At 32.7% G+C, this 17,090-nt stretch overlaps 2 protein-coding genes across 2 annotated transcripts; both read right to left on the minus strand.

Moving 5' to 3' along the window:
* Window positions 1-2,217: 2,217 nt before the first annotated feature.
* LOC131934595 (uncharacterized) lies at window positions 2,218-5,037 on the minus strand. Its single transcript, XM_059290656.1, has 6 exons — window positions 5,004-5,037; window positions 4,872-4,955; window positions 4,294-4,775; window positions 3,852-3,956; window positions 3,591-3,641; window positions 2,218-2,940 (listed from the first exon to the last, which is right to left on the minus strand). Exons 1-6 carry the CDS (start codon window positions 5,035-5,037, stop codon window positions 2,308-2,310), a joined length of 1,389 nt encoding a protein of 462 aa, XP_059146639.1. The 3' UTR covers window positions 2,218-2,307.
* A 6,100-nt stretch (window positions 5,038-11,137) lies between these two features.
* LOC131934596 (uncharacterized) lies at window positions 11,138-11,981 on the minus strand. Its single transcript, XM_059290657.1, has 2 exons — window positions 11,968-11,981; window positions 11,138-11,867 (listed from the first exon to the last, which is right to left on the minus strand). The coding sequence occupies exons 1-2, from the start codon at window positions 11,979-11,981 to the stop codon at window positions 11,138-11,140; spliced, it is 744 nt and encodes a 247-aa protein (XP_059146640.1).
* Between the last annotated feature and the right edge of the window lie 5,109 nt (window positions 11,982-17,090).

Consider the following 17,090-nt stretch of genomic DNA (forward strand, 5'->3'; position numbering starts at 1 on the left):
TACCACGTAGAAAATATTAGTTTAGTTTTTCGTATCTACTAAAATGTTATTAGTAACAGTTAATTATCGCACAACTAAACTTTTATAAAAATAAAAACCGTTAAGTATGTTGAATTTGTAACTTTTTAACTTTAACTTTCTAAATTTTCAATTTCAATTATCTTTTATGTAGTCTTTTTCTCAAAAGCGCATTAAAGCTGTATCTGTAGTTGTTTAGTTAGGTTAATATTTTTAAGAAAGTGTGTAAAAAGTTTGTAAAAATAATGATCTTGAACTTGATGCTAAATATGCAACAAATAACGATTGTTTAAAAGTATCAATTTTGTAAAAATAATGTCAAATGAAAGTTTGCGCCACAGTCCAAATTTGCAGTGTTCGAAAATGTAGATTGATAGATCGTGAAAACCCAAAAGAGTTGTTAACCTTTTCAATTATTTGAAATCCCATTAATCCATTTGTGCATCCAAAATGACATCCATGTTTTATTTTTTTGTTACGTGATTTTGAATAAGCATATATTTTTTTTATAAATGACAAAAGATACACTTAATTATGGAACTCATCATTACTACCATACTGCAGTCATAGAAGCTAATAGACCATTCTGGAGAAGACCTTTCCAAGAAATCGCTGCTAACAATGTGTCTTGTTAGCAACACCCCAAAAACAATAACATAAATACAAATTAATCACTCACTGAAGTAACTATTTAATAAGTAAATGAATAGATTTATTTATTTATAAATCACAAAAAAAAGAAAAGTAGTTTAAGTCTATTTTTACATTTTGCATATGTACTTTAGCTGAAAACTGAAGAACGTTACAAATAACAAAGCTTAAATTAACCAAGCATTGACATTTGTTGAAGTTTCTTTATAAAACTTTAAAAAAAATATATTTTATTAACTTCTCGAAGCTGCAATTTAAATTATTTGCGGTCAAAGGGAGGTGAATCGATAAAATAGTTCACTTGCAATTTTAAATATAATTAGTTCCCTTAGCGGATTTTATAAATACAATTATTTTTAGACTGGGTTAAATGAATCTTACACATTAAAAAAAAGTTTGGCAAAATGCTTTTATTTTATTCACAAATCAATAAATCAAAACAATGAGAAAATGCACTGAAAAGTGAAAATATATTTAGTTGAGTGTAACCTTACAAAACCTATATTGTGCTGGCATAACTAAAATTAAAACCATTTTACTATGTTCCCAAAAATAATTACTAATTTAAAAGTTATGCAATTGCAATAGGAGGTCCTTGTTCAATCTTTTAGACCGTTATTTTCTAGGCTTTGTAGTTTTAAAACCATTAATTATTATAGCATGACCCAACTGTAACTTTAAACAAAATTAGCTGTTACAAATAATTAATTTGTTGTAAAATTTCTGATTAATCAACGTGCTGTTCTCGGACTCTTCGACAGCTTTTAGTGGTTAACTCGTGCCAATAAATTGTTACACTAGCTCCTTATGAATATCACACAACTCTTTACAACTCAATAAAAAAGTTGGCCTGAACAATTAGTTCTTCTACACTGTAATTCTACTTTTGCTGTTACTCGTTTTGTCTTTGAATGTATTGTATATTTGCAAGACAAATAATTACTGAAAAAGAAATATCCCTTAAATAATTTTCTATTAATATAATATGGTCTGTGGTCATCAATGTTTGGCTCGGCAAACCAGGACAACTAACGCAAGAGCAGGGGTTTGGGAGGCGTCATGCTCTTTTCAAAGGTTTGCACTGTTGCAAAGTTTTGGGAACTTTTAGTGTATTGGCTCCCAAGAGCATTACATCAATCAAAAGTTTAGGTTTGAATTATAATAGATTTGTGAGAGTGTACAAGGTGTAGGTTTAACCTATAAATAACTACTTGAGGGTGCGTGTGTGTACATGTGCTTGTGCATCTGTGTGTAGGCCCATATAAAGACTAGATATGTATGTTACAAGCTTTGGCCGTGGATTATGAAAGAACAATGTTTTTTTTTTTAAATTCAGGTATATTTACAATTACTTACCTAATTTAAAATAGAAAACAATATGCTTAATCTGACTGTGATTAGAATGAAATATATAATTGCATTTTCAAGAAATAGGCTTATATAAAACACAATTTTTTTACGACAACTATTTAATAAGAATATTTCTTTTATTTTTAATGTCATGCATATTAACAAAAAATAGGAAATTAAGTAATAAAATTAGCAAAATTTCCAGCATGTTTTCACTTTGATCTACTAATGATGTAGTTATTTTAATTTTAAAGAGCAAGCTTATTACAGTAAATACACAAAAATGCATTATTGTAAGGAACATTCAGAAAGAGCTCCTTTAATATTAAATGTGTTGCCCTTGCTAGGTAGATTGAGAATTGCTTTTAATAATTTACTGCGTTGCTCCAATATTGTCTCATTCTTACTGGTTGCATTATCAAACAAAACTATTCTTTTGTTACAGTCTGTGTACATGTTTGCAAATCTCCCTGTTTGCTTCTCACACCAACTTTCAAATGTAGCAGAAGGGTTCTCTTTATAAAATTCATCCCCACCACACATCACAATGACACAATGGTTCTTAAGTATTTTGATACCATAGTTCTGTTTGATCAAATCAAATAAAAAATCATATTTTTCTAAACCAAATTTAACCACATAGATAAATGCATGAAATTTAGCAGGTTTAAGTACCTTAAAAAGGGGATCATAATTGCTTTTAATTTGTAGACCAAGCAATGTCTCTACTTGATTGTCAGGCAGTGGATCAGTAACCTTAAGTGTGACATCATCAATAGCAGTTCTAAACTCTTCAGAGATTTGGATTCGAGCTTTGTTTCTAGATGCACCAAATTTGGAGCTTCCTAGGATAGAGTTCCCTGTTGAAGTTTTGCCCATTCCATCTTCTCCAGCAAGAATGACATCAATTTGTATGTTTAACTGTAAACATTGCAGAAAAAAAAGTTCTGTCCTCTTGTAATTTATTTAGAGACAAATAACAACATGCTAATATAGTTTTAAAATTTGAAGCTTTTAATCTTTCTGTAGGCGTACTAAAGCATAACAAGCGCAAATGCCATATTGAAAACTCACAATATTACATATGCTAATAGCTAACTATTTCTGAAGATATGTTTAAAATTGTTAATTAAATATGAGTAGGTACATTTTTTTAAATAGTATATCATTTTGTTGACAGATAAAAGCACTAGGTTAGCATATGATGATACTAAAATTTGATAGGCCAGCTAATCACTAATGTCTTAATAAATTCTGGAGAAATAAAGCCATCTGTGTTACACTAATTTATAGTGACATAAAAATTCTCATAGTTGAGACCAAGCAAACAGTTTAATTTAATTTCACTGTTTATCTTCTGTTGCAAATGCTTGAAAATATTTTGAATTTTATAAGCATGCTTCAAGTTGTTAAATCAAATTGCAGTAATATAAACAGTTTTACAACAGACCCACCAACTTTCCACCTCAGATAGTCTGCAGTAAATCCTCTAAAAGAATGGAACATATCTGTGTCTGAATTATACAATTTAAATTTCTAGTGACCATATGTGAAAGATATTAAGAACTTACACTGATTGTTTTCCATTGTAATTTGCAGAGATTTTCCTTCATAGTTGTAAACTGTGTGGAATAAGAACCAGAATAAGGCTGTTCATTAGCTAAAAAAATGTTTGACACCTAAAGTGTAACTAGATCAAATCTGAAGGACAACATTCAAAATCTTAATGTGAATATGCCTTTAAGAGTTACTATATATCTAGCATAAAGAGAACTTTTTGTTTTTAATAAAAAAAAATAGCTTTTAATGTTATGAAAAAAAGTTCTGCAGACCTGAGCTAAATTTTCCTGACGTTTCTCCAAAACAGATTGAAAACACTCTGTAGATTGTTCCAACTTCACAAGACGAGAGGAAAGTAAACTGTTCACAACCCTGAGCTTGTAAAAAAAAATTAAAATACAAACTCATGCTGTTAATATATATATATATATATATATATATATATATATATATATATATATATATATAAATATATATATATATATATATATATATATATATATATATATATATATATATATATTTTTATATATATATATATATATATATATATATATATATATATATTAGAAAAGATACTTCCAGGATTTAAAAAAAATCTAATGATCAATATAATTTAGCCACAAACAATTAAAGCACCAGAAGAAAATAAAACAAGACATTATTTAATTAGTTTGCAAATAAGGCAAGCAGATGTGAATAAAATCTACCTACTTTTTTCTCACATTGTGCATATGAACTGTCTGTTTTTAATAGTTGTCTTTCTGTAGATTGTTCAAGATCTGAAATGCTATCTCTTTCCCTACACAATTCTTGTTTTAACTCAGATACTTCCATTTTCAATTTTCCAACATCTAAGTTAAGAGACTGTAGCATCGTTTCATTACAGTGCATTCCTTTTTCTAGCATTGAAAAAGTTTCCATTTTCAAATTTATTGAATTCACTTGCTCATTTAAAGGCAGCACATTTTCTTTCAGAATCTTTAGTTCTGTATCAAATTGTTCATCCTTTTGCAAAATCATATTTATATTGTATTCCCCTTCCTTTTTAATCAATCTAAAATTATTCTCGACAATTTTTTTAAGTTCTTCAAGCTGATTTTCAAAACCGAACAATATTTCCATGGTTTCCTTATTATGTTGGCTAAGAAAAGTTTCTATTCGATTTCTTAGTTCAGGAGTTATTGCAGTTGTGTCTGTGTTCAGAAATATATTCAAATTATTCAGTAAAACATCTGAAAAACTTTATTTTATTTGGTAAAAAAACATCAGTTATGTGAATATCGTTTTACCTTTAGCCTCATGATTTGAGTCAGATTTTGGAACACCAGGTGATACAATATTATCTTCTGCTATAAACTGTGCTGAAGCATTGCCTTAAACAGAACAATACAACTGTTAGTAAATACATAAGACTACTGTACTGAATGAGAATATTTTGCCAAAAATTCTTATCATTAAGCACTATTACATTTTTTAAAGAATGTATTTAATATGTCAAATTAACATGTGGTTTGTGTTTGATGATAGTAAAGTTAAATAAATAAAAATAGTTAAAAGTTACCTTTTTTAACAGGAAAAACATCGTAACTGTCTACCATTTTGAATGTGGCAGTATCAATTAAGCTTCGAATATGTGACAGATCTTTTTGATGGTGCCCTTGTATCCATAAACTTGTTTCTTGTTCAACCTAGAGAACAGGCCAATATATTAAGATGGTGTACTTTTTGTATTTAACACCATATTTCCATGCATAAAGAATATCTTATAGGATACATACATACATACATACATACATACATACATACATACATACATACATACATACATACATACATACATACATACATACATACATACATACATACATACATACATACATACATACATACATACATACATACATACATACATACATATATATATATATATATATATATATATATATATATATATATATATATATATATATATATATATACATACATACATACATATATAATAAGCATATAAATACATATAGACTAGAGACTTAAGTGCATATATACACATGTATATCAAAAAGCTACCCTTAAATTTCTAGATGAATCAGTTGACATAAATTGTCCGAATCACTTAAAATGTAAAGTAAATATTTTTCTGTTGATTTTTACATTAGCAACTTTTGAAATATCAAAATCGTTGGAGATAATTATTTAAGATTTAAAACAATGATTACTATGATAGACTAAAACAACTAAAACATTTTTGTTGATTTAAAAAAAGGAATTTTAAACAGGTAAAGAACAATAAGTATAGTGTTTGTCTTCATCAAACTACATTTTCCTCCAAAATCCTTGTCACAGAATTTAGAGTAGTCTACAAAACATCGGTGTAGAAGATGTGTACTTAAAGTCAGTGGCGTAGCCAGGATCGTCTCAAGGGGGGGGGGGGGGGGTTCCAATTTTTACCCGGGGACAAACTTTCGATTTGCACCCCCCCCCTCAAACTTTCGATTTGCACACCCCCCTCAAACTTTCAATTTGCACCCCCCCCCTCAAAGTTTATATATATATAATATATATATATATATATATATATATATATATATATATATATATATATACTGAGGGGTCTATGGGGGGGGGGGGGGGGTTATGACCCCCCCTAACCCCCCCTGCCTACGCCACTGATACTATGTAATATGTAACTAGCTAAATAGCTATAGCAAAACCCCCTGTATGATGGTAGAATGAATTCATCATTTTTTTATATTTTGTGTGTAATGTTTGTAAGTTAAACTAAGAAAATCATGACCCAAAAAATAAAAAATAAACTAGACTTACCTGTTTAACATAATCTTCGATTTTCCCCAGCAACAGACATTTTTCCTTCTGTAAAACCTGAAGCTTTTGGTTGAGAAATTTGATTTGTTTCGGTGTTGGGTGATCCATTACAAAATAATTTGAAAAAATTATGACTAGGTGATCTTCTGGTTATTAGTAAATATTGACTAAAGGCCTCACAGAGTCTGATTAAATATTAGAATTATAATTCGATCTGCAGTAGGCCTATTCTACAGAGGCTATGAACTTTACTTATTCTTTGATTCTTAACACAATACAGGCATCTTTAATAGTATACACTTGAGTTAATAGTTGACACATGCACAGTCGCTATTTAACACAATTATTAGTAACATCAAATCATAAATAAGAATTTTTATTTTGATACAGATCTACAATTTCACTATGTTCTGTTGGTCCGAGTGATACAGATCTAGCCCTAGAGTCTCCTACTATACAACTGTACACACACGCTCTGTGTATAGCAAACACAGGTCTTATCTTTTTTTTCCAAACAAGTTTCTAGACGCAACAAAAATTCTAAAATTAGTATATATATCTAGATATTGATTATTGCCGCAATTCGTTTTCGATCTCGATGAAAAGAAAGATTGATTTTTTTTTAAATATTCTAAAATGCTAAAACGTAAGTGAATGATATACTTTAATCAGCTTCTACACGTTCTTACAATAGTAGCAGATTTAACAACCCTCAGACCTGCTACCGAACAGTAACAGTCGACAGACCTGCTACCGAACATAATTCGCACTCATGACATAAACAAAATGACGTAGTGAAAACAGAAGAAATGAACATTAAAAAAAATAGTTGTTATATAAATTATTTGAAACAGGTTATCTGATGTGCGAAAAATCGAAATTTTAAAGTAATTGTTATGGCGATATGTAAGTTTGATAACATTAATACATTTTAAATACATAGCTAAGCATAGAGGCGTAGCGATGGCGGGGCCGGGTGACACACAACCTAGCGACGCCACTGACCAAAAATACTATCGTACATACGTTTTTATGTAATACATACAATACCCAGTCGTAATGTTACACAGAAGTCATTTCCCATTAACCGCCGTTCCCCCATATAAGAGAAAAAACGCATGTAAACAAGTTCTTCTTGAGTGATTACATTTTTAAGAAGATTAATTTTATTATGACTGATTTCGATTGGGATTTTATTGACAAGGCAAAACAGCTAGCTTGATTAACACTGAAAACAGCACACGGCGCTGAAAACTCCCTGACTAGTTTCTCTTATAACTGATCAGTGCCTAAATGGCAAGAACCTTGGACTTCTTATAACTTGTGTCATGTTAACCTTTAATGGCTTACTGTCAACTGTACCTGCTTTACTACAGAGGCGTAGCGATAGGGGGGCAGGGGGGTACATATGTCTCCGGGCGCCGACCTTAGGGGGCGCCAAAATGGGTTGTAAAGACAAATTAAAATGTCATTTTAGCTTCATTTTTGCATTATAAATAGTTTGAGGGGAGGTCGAAAGTTTGAGGGGGGGGGGGGGGGGTGCAAATCGAAAGTTTGCTCTCGAGGGGGGCGCCAAATTGAAAGTTTGTCCCCGGGCGCCGGGAAGGGTCGCTACGCATCTGCTTTACTATCCGACGTTTTGCTACGGTTGGATGCAGATAGGGTGTGAGAAGTGTACGGCCGATTTCAGAGATTTACTGGCGGTTATGAAAACCTATGGGTGTCTGAAATTCCGCAAAGATTTAAATGAGATTTAAAAGACTGATTTCATCTGATTTTAGCCACATCATACTTCATAGTTTTTAGACAATCGCCGTAGATTAGACACTTTCGATTCAGGCAAAATCCAGACATATCGCCCATTCAACCTCTCTTATTCAAGATATATTTATCGTGTTGTTAGTTTGCGTGCTTGTTTAAATGACTTATATACAAACCAGCTGGGTTATTGGTAGTACTATACCTGTTTCGATATTTAGCCCAATTGATTTGTTCTTGTCAACAAACATCAATTTACTTCGGTTGTGCTTTCAAAGGTACTTGTCGCGAAGTTGACTATCAGAATCACGCACAGAAGCAAAGCTATGGTGAAAATTTTATCTTCCTGGTGGGGTGCTACTATACAAAATTAGTTTTGTTTAAATTGGAGTTCTATCTAAAATGTTGATTGTGTCATTAGCTGCCATTGTATGACCTGACAGCCTTCAGTCTATTAGCACATGCCAATGTTTGTATGCACTGATAGCCTCAAATAATTGTATGACCTGCCAATGTTTGTATGCACTGATAGCCTCAAATAATGTTTGACCTGCCAATGTTTGTATGCACTGATAACCTCAAATAATTGTTTGACATGCCAATGTATGAACTGATAGCCTCAAATAATTGTATGCCCTGCCAATGTTTGTAAGAACTGATAGCCTCAAATAATGTTTGACATGCCAATGTATGAACTGATAGCCTCAAATAATTGTATGACCTGCCAATGTTTGTATGAACTGATAGCCTCAAATAAGAGTATGACCTGCCAAGGTGTATACGCCCTAACTGCCTACTTTGTATAACCAGGTTTACGATGTAAACGCTAGGCTACATGGTTGATTAACTGCACGCCTCTACAAGATTGTTTAACACAGCATGACACACACACGATTGTGCATGCCTGAATTAACATGCAGCTAAATATTCATTACAGGTTTGATGTCTTTGTACAATGGTGTATAGAGGGCGGCGAGGTTCTAAGGGCTAGGGGGTGTGTAGAGGTGGAGTCTTTTTGCCACGATAGGAATATTTTGACTAGCATTATTTATATTTGGTTCATGTGTTTTTGGGAAATATAATGACTGAAATACACAGACTGAATGATCAGAATAAACTTTGTTTTAACGTTTATTTTATTCTTCCTTTCTAACTTCAAATGTGAATACATAAAAAAGTCGCTTTAATAATCAGTGTCACTTGATACAAAGCCACACACAAATTAAATATCATACTTTAGCCTATTAGGATGGCTAAGCATATATATATATATATATATATATATATATATATATATATATATATATATATATATATATATATATAATATTACATATCCCTGTTATATCCCTTAAATGTAGCGTCCCCTTACTGTGTGTGTTGTGTGCTCGAACGATAAGTACCCTATTTGTCTAAAAATATCTTTCCTCTCTTGTGTGATCTAGTTTCAGCTGACCGAGTTCTAACTTAATCCCAGACATGTATTAAAATCAACGAAACGTGAAGTCGTGGGTGATAAAATGCGCATATCAAGCTTACAGCACACGGCAATCGTTCTTGTCTGAGGGCACGATTGCACTGAGTTTCGTCAATTATGCGAACGTTTGAAAGAATGTTAAGACTACGTCGATGTGGGGAGTGTTCTAGAGGTGGAGATGAAGAAGTAGTAAAATTCTCACAGCCCACTGCTGTCCTATCTGTATTGTTGCTTATGTCATTCTGTCCAGATTTTTTGTCAGAAATACTTTGTACTGCCTAAATACCTCATTAGGATTATTGAAATATTATATTTCTGTGGTAAGTTTTAGCCAGGGAGACGTTTTGGGCATCATATTGGGTTGAGAACTTTTTAATACACGAAAGTAGCATTTTTTCTCTCCTTTTTAAAAAAAATTCAATTACCTCTGAATATTGAATGTTGTTGAGATATTTTAAAAAATCAATCGTATTTCCTATCCAATACCAACTTAAAAAAAAAATGTAAGTAGGTCTAGTAATGCAAATGTCAGTTAAATTATCATTAAAAAAAAAACTCTTGCAAGTGCAGTTGCAGAGGTTTTCCTGTGTCATTTCAACCTGGACGGCACGTGATGCGTGAAGACTCGCCTCTTTAATCTCCGTCGTTCAGCCGTGTTAATGTGAACGTCTGTCTGTGCAGGTAATGTGATCAACGGCGTCATGTATCACATTTTTTTGACAGTTGTCATATCTCTGGGCTTTTCTGCATGTAGGCTTGCTAAAGCGTGAACAAATGAACCCGCCTTGTATTGATTCTTATAGAAAACTTCGTCGTTTACATTTTTGAAACATCACTAACTGGATATTAATCATATGTACATATTTCAACTTAAAAAACACTCATGAAACAAGTTTCCCAATCGTATAACACGTTTATTTTTAAGCCAGATTTTTATAACCACAAAAAAGAGTTAATCTATTTTATGTAATTCCATTTCTGATTTTGCTGCCGATTTTTTTATAACTATGAAATAAAGAGCATAATATGTAATTTTAGTGAAAAATTCTTAATTAGATCAATTGTTTAGGAGTGTATGTATTAACTTATAACATAAAAGCAATGTTTACAATCCACACACCCGTTTTTAACCATTTAATTATAGAAAGTCCAACGTCGCTTATACAAACGGTTGAGGAACGGCGGCATATTTATTACTCGGAATGTAGCATTAGCTGAAGTCAAAGGAAAAAAAATGTTCGAAATGTAGTCTTAAGCCACGGACACATTTTCTACTTTCGCTATAGCAGAACATGACTATAAATATTACTGGTTTAGAATGAGTTAGGTCCTCTATAAGAACATTACAGTATTATACATAATGTTGAGGCGTAATATTTTTCTAGGTGTGTCTCCAAACATAAACAACACTATTACTTCAAATCTATCCTATACGTTCTTAGATTAGGTAAATTTTGGTACTCTGACCAAGGAAATTGATAGTTGGGTATCAATGACTCAACTTTGGGATCTGAGACCATCTGTAATTTGACTTAAGAGACCATCTGTAATTTGACTTAAGAGACCATCTGTAATTTGACTTAAGAGACCATCTGTAATTTGACTTAAGAGACCATCTGTAATTTGACTTAAGAGACCATCTGTAATTTGACCCAAGAGACCATCTGTAATTTGACTTAAGAGACCATCTGTAATTTGACTTAAGAGACCATCTGTAATTTGACTTAAGAGACCATCTGTAATTTGACTTAAGAGACCATCTGTAATTTGACTTAAGAGACCATCTGTAATTTGACTTAAGAGACCATCTGTAATTTGACTTAAGAGACCATCTGTAATTTGACTTAAGAGACCATCTGTAATTTGACTTAAGAGACCATCTGTAATTTGACCCAAGAGACCATCTGTAATTTGACTTAAGAGACCATCTGTAATTTGACTTAAGAGACCATCTGTAATTTGACTTAAGAGACCATCTGTAATTTGACTTAAGAGACCATCTGTAATTTGACTTAAGAGACCATCTGTAATTTGACTTAAGAGACCATCTGTAATTTGACTTAAGAGACCATCTGTAATTTGACCCAAGAGACCATCTGTAATTTGACTTAAGAGACCATCTGTAATTTGACTTAAGAGACCATCTGTAATTTGACTTAAGAGACCATCTGTAATTTGACTTAAGAGACCATCTGTAATTTGACTTAAGAGACCATCTGTAATTTGACTTAAGAGACCATCTGTAATTTGACTTAAGAGACCATCTGTAATTTGACTTAAGAGACCATCTGTAATTTGACTTAAGAGACCATCTGTAATGTAAGTACTGTGGCTCAACCATTCTAGCCCTATTCAACAGCATTAAGGCCGGCAATATGCCAGGTACACTTACGTAAAGTATGAAGTATGCATGTGCAGTGGCGCCTGACGGCCACAACCAGTAATATAATGCACACGACGCCATGTCTAAGTGATCTGCCTACATAGGGTAGTTAAGGTATCATTACAGTTTCAACTGGTACAGATAGCAACAGTTTCAATCTCAAATCATGTTATTGCAAATATTGGGGTATTGTTTTTTCATTTGGGAAATACACATAAGTAAGTACTTAGAAATTTAAATATGTATACTGTATTTAAAGTACGGTTATGAGAGAGAGAGAGACAGAGAGAGACAGAGAGAGAGAGAGAGAGAGAGAGAAAGAAAGAAATATAAAGAGAGAAAGAGTGAGAGAGACATGAATACATTTTAGTACGTTGTAAGACAACTTGTTAGAAATTCTTGATTTGAATTGTATAGTATTGACAATATAATGTTACTTCATGTACCGCTGTGGTGTAACTCAGCTTATATAGCTAACTACTCCGACAACAACACGACCACTTAATATGAGAAAATTATGTTGAAACTTTCTAACCCTATATTTTGAAACTTAACAATGTTCAAGGTATAGGCCCTTCTATTTTAAAATAATTACATCGTAAAAATACCACGGTTATGCAGCTTGTGTTTAATGCATTAGCTGCGCTACACCAACTAAAACACATTTACCATGTCAACGCTTACCTATCTGCACCCCTTCTTCACAAAAACACCCCAGACTCACATCAACACTTTTATAACGTACAACATATCAATTGTATCAAATTAGCTACAATTTATCCCTAAAAAGTATCTCTCTGTTTTACAACTAATATATTTAATTATGTTTCATTAAAATCTTTTACTAGTAATTAAGCCTCATAAGCGTCTGCCAAATTTTATACCTAGCTGATTACAGGTAAGAAATTGTTTAGGGTCGCTGTGAGAGGGCTTCACCTTTCCATACCATTGTCATTGTCAACCACTGTGAGCGTTCCACTAGTAATATCCCTTCTCATAGGTTATCGCTTGGTCACACACAGCGTGAATATACTTGACAGGATACTTATTTCTTTCTACTCCAGTCTTTATTCAAACCATTACTAGCATCAGACTAGTTTTTGAGTGGACTAGTCAATGGCAGGACACATATTACCTCTCACATCAATAGAGTAGCCGAACTCACTAGCTTTGTTTCTATGGAAACAACGTTCTTTCTACCTTCCACGTCATTATCTCTCGAAACATTTTAATTCGTTTAATACACGTCCGTTTCAACAGTCATTCACGCCCATTTATGCTCATAGAACATGCATCATAACGAAATTGAAGCTGCAAAAAGAATAAAGGAAATCAACGTAATGATTATTAATTACTCGATATAACACGATGCATCATAGTGATAAAACACCTCCATTCTTTATGAGCTATTGAATATCAGCTTTGGATGCCTTTGCAAAGTAAACTTAACATTCATGTTTTCCTATAAGGTAGCGCTCAATCAATACTGAATCCAAATGTGACTGAGTACGGAGAATCGTTTAATGTGACATGTGACGCGACACGTGCTGGTGTTCCAGAAAATGTTGCAACCGTTACCCAGCTCTTTGTATTTTTTGGTAAAGACAGGACACTTTACGCGAGGTACAGAACGTACTATCCTCCTTACACTTACACGGTAAGAATTTTGATCTACCTAGGACTTATGTCAACAATCAATAATTAATTTAAACCTACAATTTAGCTTTGAAGAAGGCTTGGAAATGATGTAGGATTTGTTTTGGGTTAACCTTTTAATAACATTTTAATCAGCAAAATATAAAAATAAACATCGGCATTTTAAAAGATTTATTGTTAGATTGTGATAGAGTAATATATAAGGCTGTGTAGAGGTAAGCGGAGTCGGTAGTTTTTGGAGTTTATGTTAAAGTTTAAACTGAAGGTGAGCTACTATGATGCCGGATCCCGTAATCTTGGAGGTGCCAAACGCTGCTCGATTTTGTCGATCATACAGACTAAAGTTAGACCATACATCTATAATCGTAACCCGTTTCCTACTTTTGGCCGCTAAACCTCAATTGTGCAGTGTTTGTTTTAGACATTTTCTATATACATTTGAAATCTCGTCTATTTAACTGAAACAGAGGTAAAGTTATAGGCTTTTGAAAAAAAAGTTACACTTCCCGGAAATCGCTGAAAAATTGATACCGAAATGCGAATTTGATAAAATACTAGTATATGAAATTTTGGCAAACTAGCTGTAATGGTACTCAATGTATCGTTTTCAAAGACAGACACACAGAAATACACACAGACACACATACTCTTACAAACACACACAGATATATACAAATCATTAATTTAGATAAGAAACGCTTTAAGAATATTGAACTATGGGGGGGGGGGGGGGAGAGGGTTGCCGGTCGCTTATGGGGCCCAAAATCCGACCAGAATAAAACAACATATTTTTCTTTTAAATAATATGTTTTCATTCATCTTGATAGTGATTTTGTAAAAAAAAAGACAGGTCTGTTTTAAGAGTGATTGTTTTACAACAACTAACACACACTGTTGCGTAGAAAAATATTGTTAAAATCTACATGAGCTTTAGTTTGAAACTGAAAGATAGGCAAAAGTTCACATTCGCTCCGTGACTTACTGCCCTTCTTATACTAGTCTAATAGAGGTGCACATAAAGCTCCTTCAAATAGATTTACACTAAGTAGGGTGGTCCGGGTCTATTCCACACTCTACTTGTATTTGTATTTATTAAAAAACATGTATTATAACTACTTCATAACTTTGAAAGGTGTATACTTGTACACGAATATATTTATATGATGGTAAAAGAATACATAGACAAATCTCAAATCAAAAACAGCTTTTAGATGTTTCTTTTTATTGCGAAAATAAGAAAGGTGGGGCAATTCCACACTCTGCAGCAATAAATTAAAATTTTATAACAAAATTGAAAATGTGCAGAAAACTCTGAAGGTGTGTATGGGAATAGCTACTTTTCATCACTGGAAGAAGGAAATGCCATTTTAACAACTATGGTCTTTTTCTATAACCGTTTTCAAAACCTCCACGTCTTGAGCTGCTCTTATTCTTAAGCAGATGTTTTGGGCTGATTATGAAAATTACTGAAATTATAAAAACATTTTTTATATAATGCTAATAATCAAATTATTGCTAGCTTTAAATCTGGCATTACAAATACGCTCTATAGACTAAAATAAAAATTAAATTAACACTTTATGACGAGGAATTTCCATAGGGTGTGGAATTGTCCCACATCTATTATTGATAAAAATGTTTTTAAATTCTAAAAAAAAAAAACAGCATTATCGGACATCATTAATGTTGTTATTAGTAACAAAATTGATAAAGCTTCTGTAAAAAGAAATAATAATTTTAAAGCTCAATTCTGTTTTTTTTTAATGCAAATTTATCATGTACAGCTGTAAAATCCTTCACTCGATGACTGAAATTATATAAACGATGTCGATACCATCATCATTTCTCGTTCTACTCCAAGACACATGGGGCAGACGAAGAAGAGTTCATCTTCTTCAGAGACCTCGGCATATGAAGGGTTAGTGTGGTCAACACTATGCCCAGCCGTCTTTGTTTTCCTACGCCTCCATCACAGCTGCATCACAGCTGGGTGGACTCAGGGATGTTCCTCTGAATTTGAATCGAAATTCAATCTATAGACTCTAGGGTTAGCAGCCAAGCTCTCTACCACTCTACCAATTGTGTATGAAAATTACTTCCCTTAGTCTTTTAGCACCAATTACTTTTCTTGACAGATCACACCAAAAAAAAATTACTTTTCATAGACCCATCGGGGTGAGAGGGGAAGGGGGGAGAGATACTTTTTATTAGTTAGTTTTGATATTGCAAAAACATAACTATATAAATACCATGGATTGATAAAGTGCAAAAAAAAATTATTTTAAATAATACCTTTCATCTATTTTATATAGGGCCTACTGAATGTTATTACTATTAACGAGCCGACCCGCGGCGTATCATACGCCGCTATTTAGTTATTGTTTTTTTCTACTTTTAAGTAATCCATAATTTGTGAATTCGACAGTACCAAAGCTGCCACTGAAAATATTTCTTTAAACATTATAAGTAGCTCGTTAAGGACCATAACCCCCCCTCCCCCCCCTACGTTTAATATCGTTTCAAATTAAATTATCTGCCCCTAATAGTCGTCACTAAACCGGCTCTGCTTGTAAACATTTTGAGTGAACACAGCTCACTAAGACCATGTAGAGGTGGGGTGGTAGGGAGTGCGTTTACAGCTTGTTTTCTAGCGTCTCCCAGAAGAGAATTATATATATATATAGATTATTATGTTTAATCAATAACAGTTTAGTAGCCGTTCCTAAATGTCCTCTATGTTAACTTTTATCTTTATGTTTGCTGATAAAATTTGGTATTATAGCTGTTCACTAAATTGAATCAGGTTCGACCTCCGGCAAACCGTCAGGTTGCGATTTGCGCCCCGGACTATCACGTGAGAGCTATGGTGCATACGTTCGTTTTAAAGAGTGCGATAGGCTATAAATAAAAAAATGTCTATAGTCTTTCACTAAATCGAATCCAGGGCGTCGTTCACTAAGTTTAATCAGGCGGTTGCGCCGTAGCTCATACAGCGTGCGAATTGAATATACTGTGAGCACTATGCGTTCATGTTTGTATTTAATTTTGTGTTTCTATTCTGCATTATTGTTTGCCTTTAGATTTGCGTTTGTATTTTACTTTGTGTTTATGTTGCGTTTGGGTGTATTTTGACGTCTTGTTTGTGTTTGCTTCTGTGTTTTCATTTGTGTTTGTATTTCATTTGTTTTTTTTTGCGTTTGTGTTTGCATTTGTGTTATGTTTACGTTTGTTTTTTGCATTTATTTTTAGTTTTTGGTAGGTTGTGGCTATGGTTAATTCAAAAATTAATATATTTCCTAAACCCGGTCAATGCCGGGGATATGCTGATTACTAAACACACAAGTCATGGTCCTTTATATATATATATATATATATATATATATATATATATATATATATATATATATATAT

Source organism: Physella acuta, unplaced genomic scaffold (assembly GCF_028476545.2).
Source record: "Physella acuta isolate Inbredline_101_S28 unplaced genomic scaffold, ASM2847654v3 ptg000113l, whole genome shotgun sequence".
Lineage (NCBI taxonomy): Eukaryota > Metazoa > Mollusca > Gastropoda > Physidae > Physella > Physella acuta.